At 34.5% G+C, this 23981-nt stretch overlaps 1 protein-coding gene across 11 annotated transcripts in view; it reads right to left on the minus strand.

Moving 5' to 3' along the window:
* Positions 1-701: 701 nt before the first annotated feature.
* Positions 702-23981, minus strand: part of SPAG9 (sperm associated antigen 9) — a 126994-nt gene continuing 103714 nt past the window's right edge. For 7 of the 11 annotated variants that reach the window (XM_031966402.1, XM_031966403.1, XM_031966411.1 and 4 more), the window contains 10 exons: positions 22739-22864; positions 21734-21814; positions 20809-20876; positions 19833-19981; positions 16114-16285; positions 13343-13456; positions 11589-11627; positions 10518-10694; positions 9823-10005; positions 702-4227 (listed from right to left, as the gene is read on the minus strand). In XM_031966402.1, coding sequence (XP_031822262.1) covers positions 4112-4227; positions 9823-10005; positions 10518-10694; positions 11589-11627; positions 13343-13456; positions 16114-16285; positions 19833-19981; positions 20809-20876; positions 21734-21814; positions 22739-22864 — 1225 coding nt within the window. In that variant the 3' untranslated portion in view covers positions 702-4111. The remainder of the gene's footprint in view (positions 4228-9822; positions 10006-10517; positions 10695-11588; positions 11628-13342; positions 13457-16113; positions 16286-19832; positions 19982-20808; positions 20877-21733; positions 21815-22738; positions 22865-23981) is intronic. The other 4 variants (XM_031966404.1, XM_031966405.1, XM_031966410.1 and 1 more) reach the window with 1 other exon arrangement.

A 23981-nucleotide genomic window follows, 5' to 3' on the forward strand; every position in this document is an offset into this window, starting at 1 on the left:
TTGCGTTTCAACAGCAGGTCTGATCAGGAAGGAGCTGACTATTCAGTGAGTAATGATATGCATTAATCTCCAAAACTGACCGAGTTGCAGGCACTTGGAAGGTGACTGGAAATTAGGATGAAATCCAGCCCAGGACTGACTAAGGCCATTAATTGCTTTACATTCTGGGGCATCCCAAACTCACTGGGTGGGTCACCCATACAAGAATTTAAGAGGGTGAAGGCAATAGCATGTTGTAGGACAGGTCATGTAACAAAGTTGTAGTCAGTAACACAAATTGTACCAAATTAAACTTGCCATACTGAACATGGGTTACAATGTGAGCTACATTATGGCGGGCTTTAATTGTCCTTAGGCATTTTCTACTATATTATTAAAACTGACATTACAGCCTGCCTGTTCTTACTGGCAAATGGCTTGTCTTATTTTCATATGTGGATTGTGACTCAGAGCTCCCACATTGCTAGAAAGCCTAATTGTCTGTTGTTAATTCATATCAACTGAACATGTGACCCAGACTGACATTCTTCAAACCAGTCTTTTCCACCCCTCTTTTGGTCACTGCCAAACGGTGTCAACTTCGTCCCTCAGAAATAATGTTTACTGTGGAAAAGTAAATTTTGACTTTCCAAAAGGAACCCTAACACCTTTATTTATCCTTGGCTTCTGGTGTAATGAAAAAGAAGACACTTAATCTCATGCATGTTTCATATACATATTTATAGATATATTTCATGTACAAAGTTACATTCTGAACCCCAAGGATTCAATAATAGAAATAAATACTGAAATATCTAACATTTCTAGATGAGCTCTTTGCTCAAAGAAACAAAGCCTCCACCTCAAAACAGCCAAAGAACCACTGTATGGTAGTGGTACATGTCAGGTTACAGAGGCAAGTAAAACTTGGCATATGATGTCTACAACAAAACTTTAAAAAAACATAAATGGTTAAAATATGTTTTACGAGATTGAGAAATATGCAACTGAATTAGCAAAGGAAACAGTTTTGTTGAAAAAGAAAAGACATTTAGCATATAGAAAAAGCTCTGAAGGGCAGCACCAGTGGTGACAGAGCCAGGAGGCATATCTCTGTGGAAACACATTATGGTTTCCTCTGAACTATACTTAAGTTTTCTCTTATTCTTCCCAAGTTGTAGACCAGGGGACTCAACTCAAGAAGAATCGTAAAGAAGATTAAATCCTTTGGTCATTTTCATAATACTCACAGGGAAATAAATATTCAGTTACACAGCATTGGAAAGATGAGGCTCTTTAGAACAGTTAGTAAAATAAATCAGAATATTTTTTTTTGTTGGTAAGGCAGCCTATGTTAAAAATGTCGACTCTCTTCTACCTCTTATCTGTTCAAATGCAGGAAGACCTTTACAAAAAAAAAAAAAAAAAACCAACATACAGCACCTTGGAGAATTCATTTTCACCTGTGCCATTTCACCTGTACTCATTCTGATAAGTTATGTGCTGCATATTTTGTGCTCCAAATGTTTTCACACTATCAATAAGCTGCATCTATTAAGAACCCTCTTTCTACGAAATGTAATCTACATGAGACTGATACTCATCAATATACTTTGAGGATTGTGGAGTTCCTAGAGCAGATGCTGCCCAGTATGCTCACCATGCCAGCAAAGAGGCAGCAAGAGCACGGTACTCGGTGTAACAAAAAGAGAATTCCCCATCAACCCTTATTTCTTTCAACAGGGTCTGTAGTTGTTGTTGCTGTCATTAAAATAAATAGAAAAACTACACAAGGTAATAAATTCTCTGTCTTACCAGACTCCCTATGGCAGTTTTACAAGTATTGTTTTGACCTTTTTTGCTATGTACCAGAATGCTCTGACTTGGCAGCTCCTTCCAGAAAGCTGTCAACACACAGGGAACAGTACAGAGAACAAGCCATCATTGAAGTCAAAGTAGTAATATATCTGACTGAAATTTAAAATTTCTATAGAAAATCATGTAACCCTCACACCCAATCTTGCCACCACCAATACCTAAGATAATTTAGCAGTGCACTATATTAGTTAAATGCTTTGGATAATACTCAAGAAACTTGCATTTCTTATGTTAAAGCCAACAACACAAAAGAGGAGCAATCACAACATCTTTTTCATCATTAGTGGTTTTTTCAACAGTTCTCTTTGAACCCTGATTTCCTAAATTCGAATTTGTCACATGAACCTATAACTGTTTGATCATTATTGAAAGGGGTAAAAATCTGGGATACTAGCTTCCTGGGATTTAACAATTCACAAGTAGTTTTAATTTTTAAAAACAAAGACATATCAAACAATTTGTGAAAAAATGGCCTTAGTTTTGGTGATTTAGAAAGAAAATGACCAGAAAACTCAGAAACTGAATGCTTTTGAAAATGCAAAATAGTCCTTCTTCCTAACCAAATGAGCAACAGTTTTACTGTACAGACTCTATGATGATTACATACCTATAACAAAATGGTTCCTAAAGCCCCTGCAGGCTATTAAAAAACAACATACCTAAGCATTTTGGTGCAACAAGTCATTGGCAGATATAGCGTGCTCTTATAGTTTTCAGATTTTTCTTTGCATGATAGGCTGGGAGGGTGGGAGGGGGCGAGAACCTGTCCAGAATGCTTAGGTAGTTTTATACATTCTTCAGCTTTTCCCTTTTTTGAAGCAGTTAGTAAAATTTGGGACATCTACACTATTGGTTTACATTTTAAAAAATTATCACTTAATTTATCTCTGCTTAAAATAACAGAGAAGGAAAAGAAACTATAGATTATACACTTTAAAAAAGTTAAGGTGAGAATCATTATTGCAGCATTATGGTTTTAAAAACCAATCAAGTGAGAAAAATTGGTGTTAGAACCAGAATCTTTAATCTGGTTAAAACAGAAGAAAGAGGGATGCCCACAGTGAATGAAAAGATGTAGTATCAATCTTAAATTAGGAATACAAATTGGCTTGGTTTCCCTCATGCAATCTTTCTTCATTAACCATGGCCTTTTTTCATCTCCATATGGTGCAAAAACTTGTGTTATTTACATCTAGAGTGCCAAGTGCTAGCTGTTCTATAGTTTTATACATACAATAGAAAATACTTTCTCTAATCAGATCTTCCAGCTGGTAACTCTACTCCACTAATATTACAGCTTTAATCTTATTCACAGATAACACCTCTTCAGAAACAAATGGGAAAGAGGTGAATTTACATGGGATGAAAAAAGAACTAAAAAAGCCAACAAGAACAACAAAAATACCCCACCATCCCCTGTACAAGGAATACAAAACAAAATTTTCCTTTTTAAAATCATCTCAGTGCTGAAGAACCTTTTTGAGCCTTGTGGTAACACATATTCGAGACATACCAATATGAAATTGGGAGAGACTGTTCTCCAAATAACTCGGGAGATTCAGAGAAACAGTCCTCATAAATTTTAGAGCTCTAAAGAAGTCAGAAACATGAAACTTTTATTTAAATAACATAGTCTTAATTTCTTTAATACAAACCCAACCCCCCTAAAATCTGATGGAAACGACAAAGTTTTATATACTATATAAACAAGATTTGTCAGATTTGAAAATGAAAGTTAAAGTAATTTACACTTTGTTTTTTGCCCTCCAAGGACATTTAGATAAATCCAGAGGATTCCACCTGTTATTAGTTTTTGTCAGCTTTATATTACACTGGGAAAAACTTTGCTATTTTACTCAATAGGATAGACAATTTAATTTATCAAGTGTTTTCCATCAACTCCATTATTAGTGACAGCTAAAAAGTGATTTCATCAAAAGAAGTGAATTATGTTAGATTGTGGTGCAGTAAACCACATGTGGATTGCTTACTATAGTTCACCAGTTTTGAGAAAGTAAACATTCTTTGATTTGTTCATAATACACTGAAGTTGTCTATAACACTGGTGTAGTAAAACAGCTAGCTCCTGTATTGTTATGGTAGGACAGATTTCATAATATAAAGTTACCAGGAAAAATGCTCAAACATTAGGTAGTGAAACTGATTCCACAAAAAGAGCATTAAATAAAAAGGGGTGGGGATGGGGGAACCATGCAGAAGAGACTTCTCTCCTCCCCAGATGTTTCTGCTGCATTCATTCACTGCCATGCATCACTTGCCACACTATCAAGTGACTTCTTTCAGCTTTGGCTACCGAGGGTTCAAGTGAGAGGGCATCTCCCAGGAGTTCTGAATCTCCACCTTCATCACCTGATGGAAAGAGACAAGGCAGATTCAAATAGGCTAAATGCACCAAATACTGATAGAAGGAAGTGTTGCCAGCCTAACAGATTTGTCATTTCTGATCTACCCAATAAGCTTAAGCACAGGCCTGTTTCCCATCTTAATGTACACAACAGCAACATCTTATTCAACAGAGGAAAAATATTAATACAAGCCACTGGGAAACCATAAAGGAGTTAACTCATTTTCTAGATTAGTTTTGTAAAAGATGGTTTGACTATAACATGTTGAAAACTAATCTTAAAACAATGGCATATTGACATCAAAAGCAACTGTAACCAAATTGGTTCTGTACATGCCATCTCGAAAGGACAGTTTGAAAATGAGTGGATGCCCATCAATTGGGAAATGGTTTAAGAAATTGTGATGTATGAAGGTAATGGATTGTTCTATAAAAAATGATGAACAAGCTGATTATAGAAAAGATCTGGAAAGATTTACATGAATTGATGCTGAATGAAACAAGCAGAACCAGGCATTATACATGATAGAGCAAGAATGTACAATGATCAATCAACTATGAAAGACTTGGTTTTTCTCAGTGGGTTCAGTGACCCAAGGCAATCCCAATAGACTTTGGATTAAAAAATGCCATTTGCATCCAGGAAAAAAAAAAAAAAAAAACCCTATGAAGATTGAATGTAAATCAACACATGCTCTGTTTACTTATTTTTTCTGTTTTTACCCCCTCTTCCATGGTTTCCTCCTTTTATTCTGATTCTTCTCTTGCAACATAACTCATAAAATGCATACTAAAAACAAATTTTAAAAAATTGTGGTGTGTGTGTGTGTTGGGACAGGGGGGCAAGGAGGAAGGAGGGAAGAGGAGAAAAAGAAATTTAAGTATCCAATTGTTACCGTATGAAACTTTAAATCTGGTATCAGCTAGATGCTTGTGGGTCACTTTAGATTTTTTTTCTATGATTCCTAGTCCCTTAATTAATAGTCCTTGATTTATCTGTGTATGGTAGTAATCAAGAAATTTGAAAGTCAGTTAAGTTTTTTTTTTTTTTTTTTTTTTTTTGCTTGCTGAAAGCAAAGTCAATAAATCAATTAACATTTGTTCAAGTACCTACCAGTGCCAGGCACTGATTTTAAAAAATGAGGTACCATCCATGTTGTTATTAAAAGGTCACTTGCAGAGTTTTTTTGTTCTTCCTTATCCACTTTTACTCCATGGGTATGCTTAGCAGATTGAATACTGATTGATACAACTAAACTTCATATTACAGAGCACTATCTCTCTGAAATAACTTAATGGCAACTAGCATATTAACTTTTCCACGACTTCAAGCAGGGTCTCTAAAAAATCCCAGTATCAGTGGATACTGGAGATAAAAAGACACTGCTCATTTTCTTGGTTTGGTAAATTTCAAATCTTAAAAGGTAATATAGTACATGGAAAATACAGCTGGGCAGAAGAAAGTATTGTGATTCTTGGAGCAGTTGTTGAATAGAAATGAGTAGAGCATCTAAATAGCATTTGACTTGTTCCCTTTTAAATCACAAACTCCTCTTTGTAGACCCGCATTTCTTAGGATACTAGAGTATAAATGTTAAAGACCAAGGAGAATAAAATAAAACTTCTTCAAATATTTGTAGAACCATGAGAAGGCATTTATATTAAGAATTAACTAATGTTAACAAAAAGTTTGGCTTTCAACACTTTGCTTTTGATATATAATAGATCCAAATAGGCCAAGATGAAAAGCTGAGAATAATTCATGCTGAAGGGGTTGTGGAAAGAGAGGTACATTCACAAATTGTTGATGGAGTACTGGAGTGATAAAACCCATGTTAGAAAGCAATATGGAAACGGGCAAATATAGACTGCTAGGCATAATCTTGTCCCAAAAGGTCAGTTGTTTAATTTTTTTAAAAGGCCACATATACTTCAAAATATAACAATACTTTTTGTAATACCCAAGAACTGAAAACAAAATATAGATCCACTAAACAGGCTGTGGTTCAAGAATGAAACAAATATTACTGTGCTTGTTAATAAACAATGATTATGAATAAACAAAATCATGGAAAAATTAAATTCAACAGCTACAAAGTAAACCAACCAGAAAACCAGCAACTAGGAAAATGACACATAAAATGACTATAGCAAAATGAATTTTAAGAAAAAGTCTTCTTTCCAATCATCTTAAGTTACTGAAACAAAGAGTCCATTTAGGATCAATTTCACATTATTAAAGAAGTGGGGGGAGAGTGCATTAGGCTCAAAAACAAAGCTTTAACTATAACCATCAAAAAATCAAGTAGTAGTTATTATTAAAAACAATCCCGTTTTTCTGTTTTAATAAATGCTTCCACATTTGTCATGCTGCACAAGAAAAATCAACTCAAAAAAGGGAAAAATGAGAAAGAAAAAACAAGCAAACAACAAAACAGGTGAATATACTATGTTGTGACCCACACTCAGTTCCCACATTCCTCTTCCGCATGCAGATGGCTCTCTCCATCACAAATCTATTGGAATTGGCCTGAATCACCTCATTATTGAGAAAATCCATCTCCATCAGAATCAATCATTGTATGATGATGTTGTTGCCATGTACAATGAACTCCTGGTTCTGCTCATTTCACTCGGCATCAGTTCATGTAGGTCTCTCTAGGCCTCTCTGAAATCATTCTCCTGATTGTTTCTTACAGAACAATAATATTCCATAGAATTCACATACCATGACTTATTCAACCATTCTCCAACTGATGGGCATCCATTCAGTTTCCAGTTCCTTTCCACTACAAAAAAGGCTGCCACAAAAAGGCATGGGGGTCCCTTTTCCTCCTTTAAGATCTCTTTGGGATACAGGCCCAGTGGAGATACTGCTAGATCAAAGAGTATGTATACAGTGTTTTATAGCCCTTGGGGCACAGTTCCAAACTGCTCTCCAGAATGGTCAGATCAGTTCACAACTCCACCAACAATGTATTAGTTTCCCAGTTTTCCCATATCCCCTCCAACATTTACCATTTATCATTATCATTATCTTTTCCGGTCATCTTAGTCAATCTCAGATGTGAAGTGGTACAGTGATTTAGAGAATTTTTTCATACAACTACAAATGACTTTAATTTCCTCATCTGAAAACTCTTCATATCTTTTGACCATTTATCAACTGGAGAATGGGTTGTATTCTTATACATTTTCAGGCCTTTATCAGAAACCTTGAATGTAAAACTTTCCTCCCAGTTTTCTACTTCCCTTCTAATCTAAACTGCATTGGTTTTGTTTTGTAGAAAACCTTTTTAATTTAATATCAAAATTAGTCTTTTTGCATTTCATGATGTTCTCTAGTTTCTCCACAGAGCTGAGAGATTTATAGTATTACTCTTTATGCCTGCATGATGAACCCATTTGACTTTATCTTGGTAAAAGAGTATTAGCTGTTGATCATTGCCTAGCTTCTGCCATACTATTTTCCAATTTCCCCAGCAATTTTTGTCAAATAGCGCGTTATTATCCCAGAAGCTGGAGTCCTTGGATTTAATCAAACATTAGACCACTATAGTCAGACTATTGTGTCTTGTAAACCTAACCTATTCCACTAATCTACTACTTTATTTTTTAGCCAGTACCAGATTGTTTTGATGACCACTGCTTTATAATATAGTTTTAAGACTGGTACAGCTAGGCCAACTTCCTAAACTTTTTTTTTTCATCAATTTCCTTGAAATTCTCGAACTTTTGTTCTTCCAGATAAATTTTATTATTTTTCCTAATGATTTCTTGGCAGTTTATTAGGTAGATTAATTTAGATATAATTTCCTAATGATTTCTTGGCAGTTTATTAGGTAGATTAATTTAGATAGATTAGATATAAATTAGATATAATTAGATTTAGATATAATTTAGATATAATAATTTAGGTATAATTAGATATTATTTTGGCAGACAGACTCCCAAATAGTTCATATTATCTGCAGTTACTTTAAAATGGAATTTTTCTTTCTAACTCCTGCTACTGGACTTCCTTGGTAACATCAAGAAACACCTATGATTTTTGTGGATTTATTTTATATTTTGCAACTTTGCTTTGTTTTTTAGGATTTGCTAAATATACCAACATATCTCCAAAGAGTGATAATTTGGTTTCATTACCTACTCTAATTCCTTCAATTTCTTTTTTTCTTCTCTTATTGCTAAAGCTAACATTTTAAACACAATATTAAATAGTAATAGTGATAGTGGGCAACCTCGTTTCACCTCTGATCTTATTGGCAATTCTTCTAGTTTATCCCATCTACGTTATGATGCTTGCTAATAGGTTTAGACAGAACCCTACTTATCATTTTAATTCCTATGCTCTCTAGTGTTTTTTAAAAGAAGTAGATGTTGTATTTTGTCAAATGTTTTTTCTACATCTATTGATACAATCACATGATTTCTGTTAAGATTGGTTATTAATTAATATGTTTAATCATGCTAATTATTTTCCTGATATTGAAACAGTCTTGCATTCTTTTATAAATTCTCCTTGGTCACAGTTTATTATCCTGGTGATAAGTTGCTGTAATCTCTTTGCTAATTCTGCATCAATATTCATAAGGGAAACAGCTTATAACTTTCTTTCTCTGTTTTGACCTTTCCTGATTTAGATATCTGTGCCATATCTGTATCATAAAAGGAATTTGTTAGGACTTCTTATTCCCCTATTTTCCCAAATAGTTTGTATAGTATTGGAATTGTTCTTTAAATGTTTGGTAGAATTCACATGTAAATCCATCAAGCCCTGGAGACTTTTTCTTAGGGAGTTGATTAATAGCTTGTTCAATGTCTTTCCCCCTCACCCACAATGGGATTATTTATTTCATTTTCTAAACTGCTAATTTGGTTTTCTTCTTTCCTTTTTCTAATCAAATCAACTAAAGGTTTAACTATTGTATTTTTCATAAAAAAAACTTTCAATTTTGTTAATCTCTTATTTTCAGAATTTCAAATTGGATATTTAATTAGGGTTTTTAATTTGTTCTTTTCCTATTTTTTTTAGTTGCATGCCCAACTTTTTTCTCTAATTTACTCATGTAACTAGATATATAAAATTTCCCCTAAGACCTGCTTTTAATAGTCCCACTTTTCAAATATTGACCCATTTTCCAGCTTATTGTTTCTGCCAACAGCTAGTTAATCTACCTTCTAATTTCAGTTTTTTTGAGCTCAGCATGGATGGAAAGGAATATTTAACTTGAAGAATGGAACTTGAATTGTATTTCCTATTGTGACAAGGTTCTGAAATTTTTACAAAATGATAATCCAAACAAAGTCAAATTTTTTCCAACTAACTTAATCAACAATTAGAAATGGCTTTTACTTTTTTTTAACGTAAGCTAAAGATTTAAAGTTCTACTCTTTATACCCTATGACACCTAGGGTAAGTCAATGTCTCTGGACCTCATTTGTAAAATGACATTAGACTAGCTAACCTCTGAAGTTTCTTTAAGCTTTTTAAAAAATCAATCTTATGCCACAAGGATCTCCTAAGTGGAATGATTTCTTGATTAAAAAGATGGCTTCTGCACATAAAATTCCAACTGAGAGATCCACATACTCACCCATTCTGAAATCTATATATCCTTCTCCTCCACTAATCACAAGCATGGATTTCAAGGGATTCTGGCTGGATTCCTGTGCAGGTGGTCCTGGCTTGTCGCCTGCTTGTTCTGTGCTATTGCTGTTGCCACCAATACCACCACCACAAGCACCAGCACTAGCACTTGGTGGACTGACTACCTGACCTATTTCAGATAAGAACAAAATTAAATGTTACATACACTAACTAGTTGGTTTTACTAACAAACAGAAAACTAATACTGATACTGATTAAATCAGCATGATTTAATATGAGAATACTTAGACTGTTCTCATCTAAGATGCTTCTCTTTTGGGAGCCTGGTTATTCAACTGAACTCAGTAAGTAGTTATTCAGTACCTAACAATATATAAAACATTGGATTTTGTTTTAGGTTTTCTTCTAGTTATTTCTTCAGTCCAATTAAATTTCTTTAATTACTGAAGAAAAAAAGTGGGGTTTTCCATGACTTAACAAACCCCATAGCTTTTCACAAGTAAGTGTGTCTATATCCAAATAAATCTAGAAGTCTGTTTTATAAGTAGGAATTTATAAGTAGGAAATTTTTAAGTTTTAAGTTGACCAACTATGAAAAATAACTTTGGGAATGGCATAGATGGTCCAAAAATCACACAAAGAGAATCATATGAACTATCTCACAAGAAGAATACATCTCACCTGGTACTGCAACAAAGAATTTGACAGCATCCCGGTGGCCATGGAAGCAGAGTTGGGCATGTGCCATTGAGCAATATGGTATAAATGTTCCTGGAGTTACTTTATCACTATTTTCATCACCATACACACGGATTACAGTTCCAGGACGGTTTCCAGGTCCTATTGAGGTTTTATTTGCTAAAAATAGAAAACCAAATACCAAATATTTTCCCTTGAAAAATCTTGTTGATTTGAGAGGTTATTGGTTAATCCTTATGGTATCATCTAAGAAGCTACAGCCATTAAGATAAAATGAGACAGAAGGGCAGCAATGCCAATTCAAGATAGAGCTGGGAAAAGAAAGCATGCTAGTTATTTTAAAGTACCTCAGTAAATGGATTAGGGGATTTGCCAGTCTAGCAGGTATCAAAAATTTTACAAATCTTGTAAAAAAACAAAACAAAAAACAAAAAACAAAAAACAAAAAACAAAAACAAACAAACAAACAAAAAAAAACCTCTTTGTAACCAAAGAGATCAAGTGTTACAGCTGGTCTTAAAGTGTGTTCTTTCAAAGTACACCAATTTAAAAGCAGATTTGCAATGGGCAACTGCTTTTTATAGTAAATTCTATTTCAGTAAAAAGCAGCAGAATACTTCCCTCCTCTAGCCAGAAAGCAATGTAAAAAATAACCAACTTGCTGGCTGGAATTTGGCAAGGTAACTTTAAATCAGCTAGACATACAAACTACCCCCACTCCAGGGACTAGTCAATGAGTGAAAGAAACATGACTGACAACAGGAGTAAACAATGTAGATTAATGAGTTTTAAGAGATGGTTTCATGTTTTTACTGGAAGAAAAACAAAGATTGGATGGAAGTTCAGCTGCAACAAAAGATGATACAGACTAAACTGCTGAGCAGAATTGGTGGCCGTGTAGCAAACAAGCAAACAAAGACAACACTGCTGCAGCAGTGCCTGAGAGGGAATGGCATTAGGGACAGAGGAGGGGGGTTGATTCTAAGTGAGACACAGCCTTGGAGTGGCCATGAGCAGCCCAGAAAAAGAATTAGCTTCAGGATCTGCACTTACCCCTCAGCCCCAGTAAACGTCCCTGGTGGAGGATTACAGCTATAGTGAGAAAGGAGGAAAGGGGAAATGGATAGGTATATGACAGTAGAGGAGAAGGAGAATGTGAGTTACTTTCACATTTTGGTATCTGATGAATTAAGAGCTCAAAAGCTCCTTACTAAATTAACAAAATCCCAAAATCAGAGAAAGCAAAACAAATGGAAGATTTTCACAAGTTCAAGATATAGAAAAAAAACCAGTGTGATCATTAATTTTACTCTGTTTTCAATGAATCTGAATTGAAGGTTAGGAATTCAATATACTGTTATACCAGTTTTTCCCCTTTCACTCTTTTTGTAAAAGAATACTGCTCAATTAGATGAAATTGCCCTCTATGAAGTATTTTAAATGGGCAAAATCTGGGATCCCTTATCAAAAAATATTAAAGAAGGTGCTTCATTTAAAAAAAGTGACACTTGGGACAGCTAGGTGGTGACACTGTATAGAACTTGGGTCTAGAGGCAGGAAGGCATTCATTCAAATCTAGTCTTGGACATTTTATACTATTTGTGTGACTCTAAGCAAACTACTCAATCCTGAACACCTTGCCAAAAAGAAAAAAAAAAGTGCCACAAAGTACAAGGCTTGGTTTTAATCAACTCTCTGATCACATGATCCCTATTAGCACAGTTACCATAGAGTAACATACTGACTTTTAGCAGATATTACACTCAATTTACCAAAGATAGCACTATATACAAAGATAGTATACTATATCTACTATATTTAAACATTATCTGTCCAGAAATGGACAATTCAATACCATAAATCTATGACTTCCAACAGGGCAGGGAATTCAGAGTTCAAACATCAGAATCGTGAAGGGTTTTCTATTTAGTTGTTTTTTTAAAGGTAGAATAGGAAGGAGAAAAGATACAACAATTTATATTCTAACACATCATCTTGTGAATTTTTATGGAATATGGCACTTGACTACCTTCATTCTGTCCCTCTCCAGGAATCATAATTGAATGTGCAACATAAAAACACTTATTTAATGGATGAGTGATGTAATGGAACACAATATGAGAAACACACAATGCATGTGCTATTCACAAAAATCATTCCAATCTTGCCCAATCACAGAACAAAACATGCTTTTTCAAACTCAAAGAAGAACCTGTTGATTTATAGTATTTCATTATACACTTTTCGTGTGAGTATGTATGTGTGAGAGAGAGAGAGAGAGAGAGAGAGAGAGAATGAATGTGTGTGTGAGTGAGAGAGAGAGATAATTTAAAAACCTAGGCTCGGCTATATGGGAAACATCAAAATTGTTATTAGGGAATATTTTAAAATGCACATTCAAATTATAAAGCTGAAAAGGAAAAGGGACTAACCTAAGAAAAAAGTGCTCTAAAAACAATGTCCTAAATTTGAAAGGTGGCTTGGGGAAAGGGGGGGTGAGAAGAGAAAAGGGCAGAAGGGAAGAAGGGGACACCCACAGGAATTTCTAATAGTAAAATATAATCATTTCAAAATATTAATTCTGGCACATGAAAACTATTTACCCAGAATGAGTATGTTCACAAATGTCATAGCTACATACATATGAAATGGCTAGATTTTTGCCAGCACTTATTTTTGGAGTGATTTACTAGGACCACAAAAGGCCTTACTTGAAATCTGGAAAGTAAACACTTTGAAATGATGATTAGTTCCTAAAACATTTTACAGAACATATACAATCTGACTGTTATCCAAAATATACTTACTTTCTGTTAGTGGGATGGAGATAATGACACCATTTCCTGTCCCTACCCATAAACGATTACAAGATACCATAAGAGCTGTGATTCTCACAAAAGAGAAGCCCAATTTTCCAGTACCTATATAAATAAAAAACGTTTTACAAAATTATCAATACAGATATCAATTCGGCAAGGAAGAATACACACTAACAACTGTATGTCAAGACCTGCAAGAGATGCTAGAATACAAATATAAAAGTGAGATAGTTCCTATTTTCAGGAATCTAATATCCTATTAGTAGATACATGTTCAAAAACATGTAGTTATAGGATATATGAGAAACTAGCACAGCGATGAGGTGGAAGAGCACTCCTGAGGGAAAAGCAAGAGTGTCTTTAAAAAAGGCAGAGATAGACTATTCCAGGAGTGGGAAACAACTTTTGAAAGACATGGAGGAAAGCATGAAGATCCTTAAGGCTGGAGACAAAATATTTGGCAGAATGAGAGAGTGAAGATGGAAAAACTGGCAGAAGCTAGATTGTGAAGGGCTTTAAATGTAATACAGATTTGCATACAAATGCAATGGGGTTTCACTGAAACTGAGCATATATGCTCATATCATAAGTATATATGAATGATATAAACAAACACACTTTAGGAATAACAATTTGCCTATTTGTGTGGGGGCCCAGTGGTAAAGAGGAAAAGAGGTAAAGAGGAAAAGAGGAAAAGAGAGGAAAGAGAGGTAAAGAGGAAAGCCTACAAGTACTAGACCAGTTAAAAGGCTATTGCAATAGCCCAAAAGAGAGGTGATAAGGATATGAACTGGGATGTGGAGAAAGTAAAGAGAAAGGGAGATGCAAGAGATGTTGAAGAGGTCAAATGAATAAGAATTACTAAATAGGTGAATATGAAGGGTTAGAGGAAGAAAGTAGAAGCAATTAGTTAACAACCAAATGTCTTACTATATGCTGAGGATACAAAGGGAAAAAAAAAAATGATGATGAGAGAGAAAACAGATAGGTAACCTATCTGTTACCTAGGATAAACCTAGGTAACACCTGTAAACCTGTAAACCTAGGATACCTACAGAACACACAACTGCATACACACAACGCAAACAGCTTTTGTAGAAGGTGGACTCAGAGCTGAATGGGGGCATCTTCCAAGGGAAAGATGCTGCAGACACATGAAGCAGGCCAGAGGCTAGGGATGAAGGGCTATGTCCAGCAGACTGGATCAGAGTGTAGAGAAATACAAGTAAGAAGGAAGAAGGAAGAGTGGTGTCTGAAGTTGTGAGTGTGGTGACGGATCAACAGCTGGATCACTGACAAGTAAACTGAAAGAAATTCAAGAGGACCTCAAAATCCAGCATTCGTCACTGTGAAGACAGAGCTGAAGTGCTTTATTCATGGTCACATGGGGCTAGAGCCTAGAGCACCCAATTACCCCCCAACATCCCGGCTTTGTCATCTATCATCTATCTCCCTGGTGCTGCCCTCAACAAAAACAGGGTCATGACAGGGTGGGAATGAGGCAGTTTTAGGAACAACAATGAGGATTTTTTTCAATATGGTGAGTCTGAGATGACTATAACCCCTCCACGTGAAGATTTACAGGAGACTGGTGCTCAGGAGAAAGATAAAGACTGAACATCTGAGAATTGGGAGTTATGCTCATAGAGATAATAACTGAAGTCATGGGAAACGCTGTCATCACCAAAAAGAGAGTACAGGGAAAGCATAAGGCCAGGACAAAACAGCACAGGACATGTACAGAATTCTATAGAAGGCACTCAAGAAGGATGACTGGATTGGGCAAGAGAAGCATGACAGCTGGCATGAAAGTGCTGTAGGAGAGAGGATTATGGAGGAGGAGGAGGCTGTAGAGAGGTTAAAGAAGATAAGGGGGAAAAAAAGGATGGGAGAGAAAGGATGGGGTTTTAGAAATAAGTGACCTTAAAAATAGTAGTTTCAGATGAATGGGAAGGTATGGATTAATGCTACACAAAAATCAGGGCATCTGATTACATATTTGGCTTCTGGTTGTAACTAACTGTAATTGAATTCACCTTAAAACAGCTCATATGCCTCAGATAATAGAGTTAACGGAAAAACAAATTCACAAAGTAGCTGGCGGATCCCATTTATGAGTTGGGAGGGCAGATAAATAGAGAACTCAAACCAGGATACAGGAACAGTGTACAGAGTGCTGTATTTGGAGTCTGAAAAATCTGAGTCCAAATCCTGTCCCAAATACTGAATAGTTATTTGACCAAGAACAAGTTACTTATTGAGTCTCATTATTCTTATCTGTAAAATGGGGAGAATAGCAGCACTTACCTGACAGCACTTCATAAAATCTTTGTAAAAATTTAAAATAATATAAAATGTAAAACTCATTATAATAACATTAAAATAACACTAAAATTAAAAAAAATAACATTAATATCAGCTATCTTTGCTGGCTATGCTTTCCCCCTTCTTTGTCTGAAGCTATCTGAGGTTTGAATTTTTTGAACCTATTAGAAATCAAGTTATTTTATTTTAAACAAAAGCTCAGGAAGTTCCTATTTTTACATTACAGATCAATTGTACAAAAACACTTAAAGACAAAACTAAAGCCAATGTATATATTCTCATAAAACCATTTCTACCTATAAGAATAAGCTCTACTGATAAGAATAGTTTATATACATTTATATATCTTCAATCTTAAATTAAATTAAAAACTCTCCCTGCATGACATGCATAACATGCATGGTTGTTAAAAGATAAAGGATGTGGAGACTTACCTAACATTTTGCTCACATAAGGTTCAATGTCCACATCCTGCAGATGCTGATATGTATGTGCATGATAGAGACGGAGAGTAGAATCCAAACGAATTGAAACCCACACTCCATCACCAACCCATGCCAGTTGTCTCACTTGGCTCTCTTTCCTTGGGTGAGCATCAAATGATTTCTAGAAAAGATGATTCAAATGTCACATAATTATTTTGACTATAAAGAAGAAGTTGGATTGGTATTATGCTCTAAAAGATGGGCAAATCATTTATTAAAAAAAGTGGCCACAGTTTTGGGACATTAACTGCTCCAAGAAAGAGCACAAGTACATATAGGTGACAATTAAGACACAGCATAATACACTTCAACAATGTGCATTATCAAAGACAGGAAAACCTATTAAGTATTTAAAAGAAATTCCCCCAACTATGAGACATGTGAGAGCACAATGGAGTGACACACGCCAGTAAAGCAGCCCTACTACAAGCAAACAAACACAAGAAAAGAACCTGCACATTCAACATATGACAAACAGAGAAAAACAGATTGTCAGCAGATGAGAGACTTTTGCAATCACACAATCAATCATACTCTGGCTACTGTACAGGAATAAACTGAGTCCTAAAAAGGGAACAAGACTGATGACTTTGAGATTACTGCTAATAAAAAGATGTGACCAGAATCTGGATCTTTTGAGAAGCAATTCAGTGCTTTTTTTTTTTTTTTAAACCACTGCCTCTTACATGTCCTCCCTAATTCAAGAATATCTAGTTTAGTCTGGAGGAAGAGGGAGTGGCATTGAGGAGACTTCATTTACTTCACTGACACGCAGTACATTACAGCTTTATATACTGCAGGGCAGTCTGAATTGGAAGAACAATCATATTTGGTCACTAGTCTCCAAATAAGAGTCCCAACCTAAGACAACTTTTTATACATTGCCTTTCAGGTAAGGGAAAGTTTATCTCTAGTTGCTTGGCCACTAGGTCAGGAATTCTTTCATGGGTTAATCAATCAACTCAATGAATTGTGTGTGTATGTATTTATGTATATAAGGACAGACAGAAACAGAGTATGTTTTGGGGAAGAGTTAACATAAAATCAGAGTATCAGTTTTAAGAGTATATAAGTATATGCTTAATATACTTATACTATAACTTAATTATTGATATACTCTAAATAGGAGCTACATGTCCAATGACCTGAGGAGCAAACATTACAGAAGAACGCAATTATAGAAATCTTGAGAGATTTCACTAAAAATTAAAGCAGAAGAAAAAAGGGAAGAGATATTTAAAGAGGAAGATAGCTCACAGATTATCCTTACACAGTTAAGTGAAAATAACAAATAAACAAAAAAGAAAGGAAATGAAAAAGAAAAAAAAATCCCCTTGAATACAACTGAAGTTTCTGCAACACTAGGTGCAGAGGATAAGGGGCTATAGAAATTCTAAAAATGAACTTCATAAAATTCTCCAAATTAGATCTATGTGTATTTCAATCACTTTTACACAAAAATGAGTAGAGAAAATGGGAGAAAAATATGCTGGAAAACATGGTTCAAGAGGGAACTACACAGAGATCTCATAGTAACACATTATAAATACTTTCTTCAAGAAAGGTGCTGGGTGGTTCTCTATATAGTAAACATCAAGGAATATCAAAATATCAAATATGATAAATATCAAAAATGAAAATGGTATTAATTTAATAGAGAAGAAATGACTGGCTACTAATATAAGGTCATTTCTAAATTACCTGTCCATGAATATCTAACTACACAAGTTATAAAGCAAAGATTAAAATCAGTAAGAGGAATCAAAATGAGAAAAAAAAATAAAGTGGAATCAAGGTAGCCTCAACCTGACATTTAAATGAGACTGATATTAGAAAAAGAAACAAATAAACATGGACTAAGACAATCACCATTCCTTAAGGAAGCTACAGTATGTAAAACAAATCACCTCAGAAAAAGTATGGTATCTTTGTGAATCAGAATATGGTAACGGAAGCTTAGATTATAAACTTGTTTATAAAACCTTACAGGGAGGAGGATGGGAGATTAAAGTAAGTATGACCCCCCAAGCAGAAGTAATGGAGGGAGAAATAATTTAAGAAGGCTTTGAGAGACAAAACCAAGCCAAATTATCCTTAAGAACGATTGTATAAGGACAAGAACAGGTAAAAATATGTTAAATGTTCTAAATCTTATCATTGGCAGTGTAGCCTCCATATGTGAACCATCACAGTTCCTTATATTCAACATCATGAACTAGTGGCAAAGCAATAGAAAACTGACCGCATAGTGAGTAGGCCTATGCTGAAGTCAACTCCATTGTGAGCATACCTATAGGAATTAGTCCTCAAGATATTTTTAAAAAGAGAAGATACCAAAAGCAAAGGGGGAAAAACCCAAGGTCTCTTGGATTAGTAAAATTTATATTTCTATAAAACTGATGATACATGCAATGTGTCAAAATCATATTAAAAAGATGCAGCATTAAGAGATAATATTAATGATCACAGGCCACCCAAGAAAGGTAAGTCAAGCATAAATCAAGGAAAAGCATACTAGTCAAAGAAATCACCATGGTAATGTCCCACTGCAAAGTTCAAATGAAAAAAGTAGTCCCTACAGAAAGCCAGGTCATGCACATGATCCTTGTTGTGGATAATATTGTTCTAATTGCATCAAGACCCAGAACTTTGCAAGACTTCCTAAATAAAATCAAGAAACACTGAACAGAAAGAGAGAAAGAATTTCTACTGTCCAGATTATGATATGCAACTGATGGAATAATTTTATAATATTAAATAGATATTATGTGTAGACAATGGGTGAGGCTGAGAATCACTCTTTTGGGCAACTATCCTAAGCTTTTAAATGTTAAGTTTCACTGTGAAATAGCTTTTTAGCACTAGCACCATTCTGGCAATGTATATGAATTGGAGACTACTAGTCTCTGAAGAATTAAAGTCATGAATCACTCAAAGAATTAAAATTATGACATGGATTTGAATGAACTACCACATATTAAAAATGAAACTCTGCAGAAGCAAATATGAGCAGCATAAAAGATATCATCATTCAGGCAAGAAAGGAAATGAGACATGTCAGACAGACAGTGACAGGGAAGGCAGGCTACTCTGCTGAGGAATTGCCCACATGACGCACTTGAATCTGAGTAATCCCAAGAACTTGAGAGTAAGATTTGCCACAATAAGAAAAGATATCTCTGGTAGACTGATGAGAAAATATGAGGTCTTATGCAATGACAAGGAATGGATGAACTGTGATCTTCATGATCAGGGAATATCAGAAACACCCACAGCTAGTGCTTCCCAACTCATTTAAGTCTGAGTTGGCTCTATGAATCTGTTATCACACACAAGATAGAGAACTTAAGAAACAATCTTCCTTGATAAAATTAAACAGCAGGACTGTTCAGTTACACTTTTCATGCATATATAAGTTGTACATTGTGACCTGATATTTGGAAAAGTTCTTTATATGTCACCTCATCCTCAAATAAATCCAAATTACTACAATATTATCCACCCTAGCAAGGAGAAAACTACCAAAGATATAGGAAGAAAACTTCATAGGACAACCAGAAGATACCTTTAAAGCATACAAAGAAAGAGAAAAATTATTTGTCTTCACATTCTTTAGAGAACAAAAATAAAGGACACTGTATTAGCAAATGATGGGTTTTATAACTTGCCTCTATTTTCATGGCCTTTGGTTGAACCACATAGATTTTATTCCTATAGCCACACCAGACTTTATCATGTACCACAGTCATGCAACGGATTGAATGGTGAGGACGTCCCAAGTCCAAAAGGTGATAGTTTGACAAATCCCACTGACCATCTTTAAAATAAGAAAGAGAACAAAACAATATTTAATTGAATAATTAAGTTATCATGGGGGAAAACCATGAAAAAACCCATATTTTTGGTAAATGTACTATTATCTCATGCACATCTCTTCTATTTATAAATAGAAAAATTTCACTTGAGTTTACAATTCTGATAGTTGAAGAAAAATTACAAAGTACATATAAATTATTTCAACATACTCCTCTTTTTGCTAGCACTAAATGAAATTTCTTTTAGTTGATTCTCACTTATTCAGATCATTATAAAGTGATCCATGAAAGTAATGAATGCTATGTGCCGTGTCTATGGTGAATTCAGAGTTGGCTTTCCATCTCCCAACACCACAACCCTTTAACTTTTGGACTTGAAAACAGAATTAACTTCAATCATTCAAAAAGAATATAATTTGTTATTTGAAACATGGAAATGATAAAACTCCATCCCACGAACCAAAATCTTTTTCCATGATGTTCACAGGTGCCTCATATTTATCACCTGTTCTCTCTCTTGTCCTACCCCTAGTAATAAGGTACTGTATATTTGGCTACAAAACTAAAGATATAATACTATGTAAAGTATCATTAAAACAAACAAAAAAATCAAGCATCTTTATATATGATCCCATGGGACATAATTACTATTTCACAAAGGTTTCCCCCCAGATTTATATTTCTCAAAATATGAAAAGGGTATTTTTCATGGAAACACAATGCAATGAGTTATATCTGAAAACATTTTGACTATTTAGATAGTAGAACAGAATTGCTTTTAAGCATCTTATAAGAATCCGTGCAAATAATATGGGTAAAAAATTCCTACCAACTCCTCTATGAAAAATTGCTAGAGTTCCATCAGCCAATGCAACCAATACAATTCCTTTCACATGTCTGCAAAAATAAAGACACAATAATTAAGTATACTTAATTTCTGGGGGAAAAGGGCACCAAATATTACTGAAATTCCTATTCAAGGTGGAGTAATCAAGGTGGAATTTTTGTTATTTGAAAGTAAACTCCATAGAAGTTGTCTGCAACCTGAAAGAGCCATTTGTTCTCTCACCATAACAAAGCACTTATAATATATGGAAAGAATTTCAGTTGTATTTGAAATACTCTGTGTTCTCTCTCTTAAACTAAGAATTCCCTTTTATTTCTGTGACTTCGAATATATAATGAATGTGCCTTGCTCCTGATAGAGCACCACTGAACTGAAAGTTTATTTAGGCTAGACAGATTTTTAAAGATATTATAGTGATTATTATATTTTAATGTGTTCAAGGACTGACTTTTTAGAACTTTATTTTTAGCAGTATTTTCTTTCTCTAAATACACACAAAGATAATTTTCAGCATTCACCTCTGCAAAACCTTGGGTTCCAAACTTTTCTCCCCCCCTCCCCTTTCCTAAAACAGCAAGCAATCCAATATAGGTTAAACATGCGGTGTTTCTAAACATATTTACATATTCATCATGCTGTGTAAGAATAATCATATCAAAGTGGGGGAAGGGGAAGGGAGAAGAGGGGAGAGAGTGAAACACAAGCAGCAAAAACAACAACAGTAAAGATACATTGTTTTGATCCACATTCAGTCTCCATAGTTCTCTCTGGATGTGGATGTGCACTTTCTATAACACTGGAAAAGCCTTGAATGACTTCATTGTTGAAAAGAGTCAAGTCTATCACAGCTGATCAAAACAATTTTTAAATTGATTTTAAAAACAAGTTTTCATAAAATAAAACTTACACAATACTGAGAATTGAATCTTTAAGTTTTATGGAATGGAGACATTTCCTCCACTGAGCCACTGATGAATGAACATATAAACTGCAAGAACAAAGGCAAGAGGGATTAGATTTATACCAAGTTCTAAGCAATCATTCATATTTAGCCACTGAAAACTAACTTGACTCTGGGAAAAAAAGCAAACAACAGAAAACTTAAGAATAACGGATAGCTGCTTTTGTGTAATTCTAAATAAGGAAACAGTGACATGGGCAATACCTGTGTTATACAGGGCTCTGTGAGCTGCCAACAGAAGCCCCATAACAATATGGAGAAGAGAAGCCAAGCTAGTACCATGTGCTGGTTGCCATCAGCCTCTCTTTATCCCCCATTACAGAATCTCTGTCTATGATGGATGCTGACCTTAGAATGAAGAGGGGACCTCTTCCACGGTTATCTCTGCTTGGGAAAGAGCATCATACCAAAAATAAAGAGACCTCACTCTACTACCAACTAAAAAATCTTCCAAACGGTAAACTTTCTACACTACAGAGCTTGGACAATTCAGTTTTAGCTTTCCTTCATAAACATACTAAAAGCTTTTTCTTTGGAATCAGGCCTTCCCTGTTGCCAAATATATTCATTTTTATTTTTGGTATTTCTTGCTAAAATTCTAGCCTATATGAGTCCCTTCTGCATTGGGAATCTTCTTTTGTGTTTAAGATCACCCTAATTTAATGTTTAACTTGCCATCTTTTCCAAGAACATTGTTATGTAATAATAGAACATTTTGTGACAAAGGACCATATGGGTTATCATTTAGAATCAGAGCAAACACAGTTACACAGTCAGCTTGTTTCACAATTTGTATATATGTGAAATTTTCTTTCAATTAATATAAAGCAAACTAGGTAGAGCTCATCATATTAGTACCCACATTATTACTCCCGTTTCAAGACAAGATTAAGAAGACCAATTAAGAGCCACAAATAATCCAATATTAAATTTTTGCTTCTTTGCTCTTACCACCCATTCTGTGCTCCAAGCCACATGGTTGGTAAAAGGCTACTCATTTTCTGAGCTTCCTCTCGCACCAGATCTTGTTCACTTGGCAATACTGTTATTTGATCTTTATATACATCTGATTCATTGCTAGGAAGAAGAAAAAAAAGTATGAAAATTATAAGGATTGCAGATGATAAAGGAAATTTTCTAGAGAATGAAAATTTCGATTCTTCGTCTGTTAATGAAAAACCACTATTAAAAAAAAAAGCCAACCTAAAATCAAATCCCTTATATCAATTAAGACAGAAATAGCATTAAAAAGTCAAGATTTAGTTGAATATGTAGATGAATATGTAGTTGAATATGTAGAAGAAACAATGAAAACATACAGCACCCATATCCTAAACTGCAATTATAGTTTTAATGCAGGGAATTATTCGAAGTTTTATGATAGATTTCATAATACGCTAATCCAACATTCTTTAAAATAAAGACATTTCTCAAAACATACAAAGGTAACTACATAAGTACTTTTAAAGTTATGAATCAAATGAAATATCTAAATTCTGACAAAAGAGCCCATACCTTTAAAATGAGCATTAAGTTGAAAGATTTAATCAGGGCAAACATGATATGAGAGAGAGAAAAGTTATTTTCCATTATCATCATCTACTCTATTCAAAAAGTTAACAAATATAACAAATATAATTTATTACAGAAGAGATCCAGTTTCAATAGTGCTCTATTTTCTCCTTAAAGAATGGGAGAAATGGGTGGTAAACTTATCTAACCAAGAAAGAATTAGATCCTTTAAGTAATGCACAAAATGACTCAAGATACTCTCTTGTGTTTCATTCATACGAATCCCAATCTTCAAAAAGGTAAAATTTTGAAATGGCCAAGTATATAACTGGCAAAAGGTGATAAGAATGGCTTAAACAATATGTACATACTGACTAAAATAGGAAAAGAAAAAAAAAATTAATCACAAGAAGCTACAGCAGCAGGGAAAATGACCAACATGATCAAGACAAATACACAACTTTGAAACCAGATTAAATATCTCAGAAAGAGAAAGGAGAAAACGGTTAAGTCCATAAAAGGACAAAGGGGAAGAAGTAAACTGAAACAGTATGAGCAAATCAAGGATGACAGATTTTAGTCTCTTACAACAATGACAATTAGTAGGATTTTGACTGCTTGAGAGTTTTTGGCTATTTATATCTGAGTTTTTTTTCCAAGTTTCATAACATGCTAGTGTATT

The sequence above is a fragment of the Sarcophilus harrisii genome, chromosome 4, assembly GCF_902635505.1.
Source record: "Sarcophilus harrisii chromosome 4, mSarHar1.11, whole genome shotgun sequence".
In the NCBI taxonomy this organism is placed as follows: domain Eukaryota; kingdom Metazoa; phylum Chordata; class Mammalia; order Dasyuromorphia; family Dasyuridae; genus Sarcophilus; species Sarcophilus harrisii.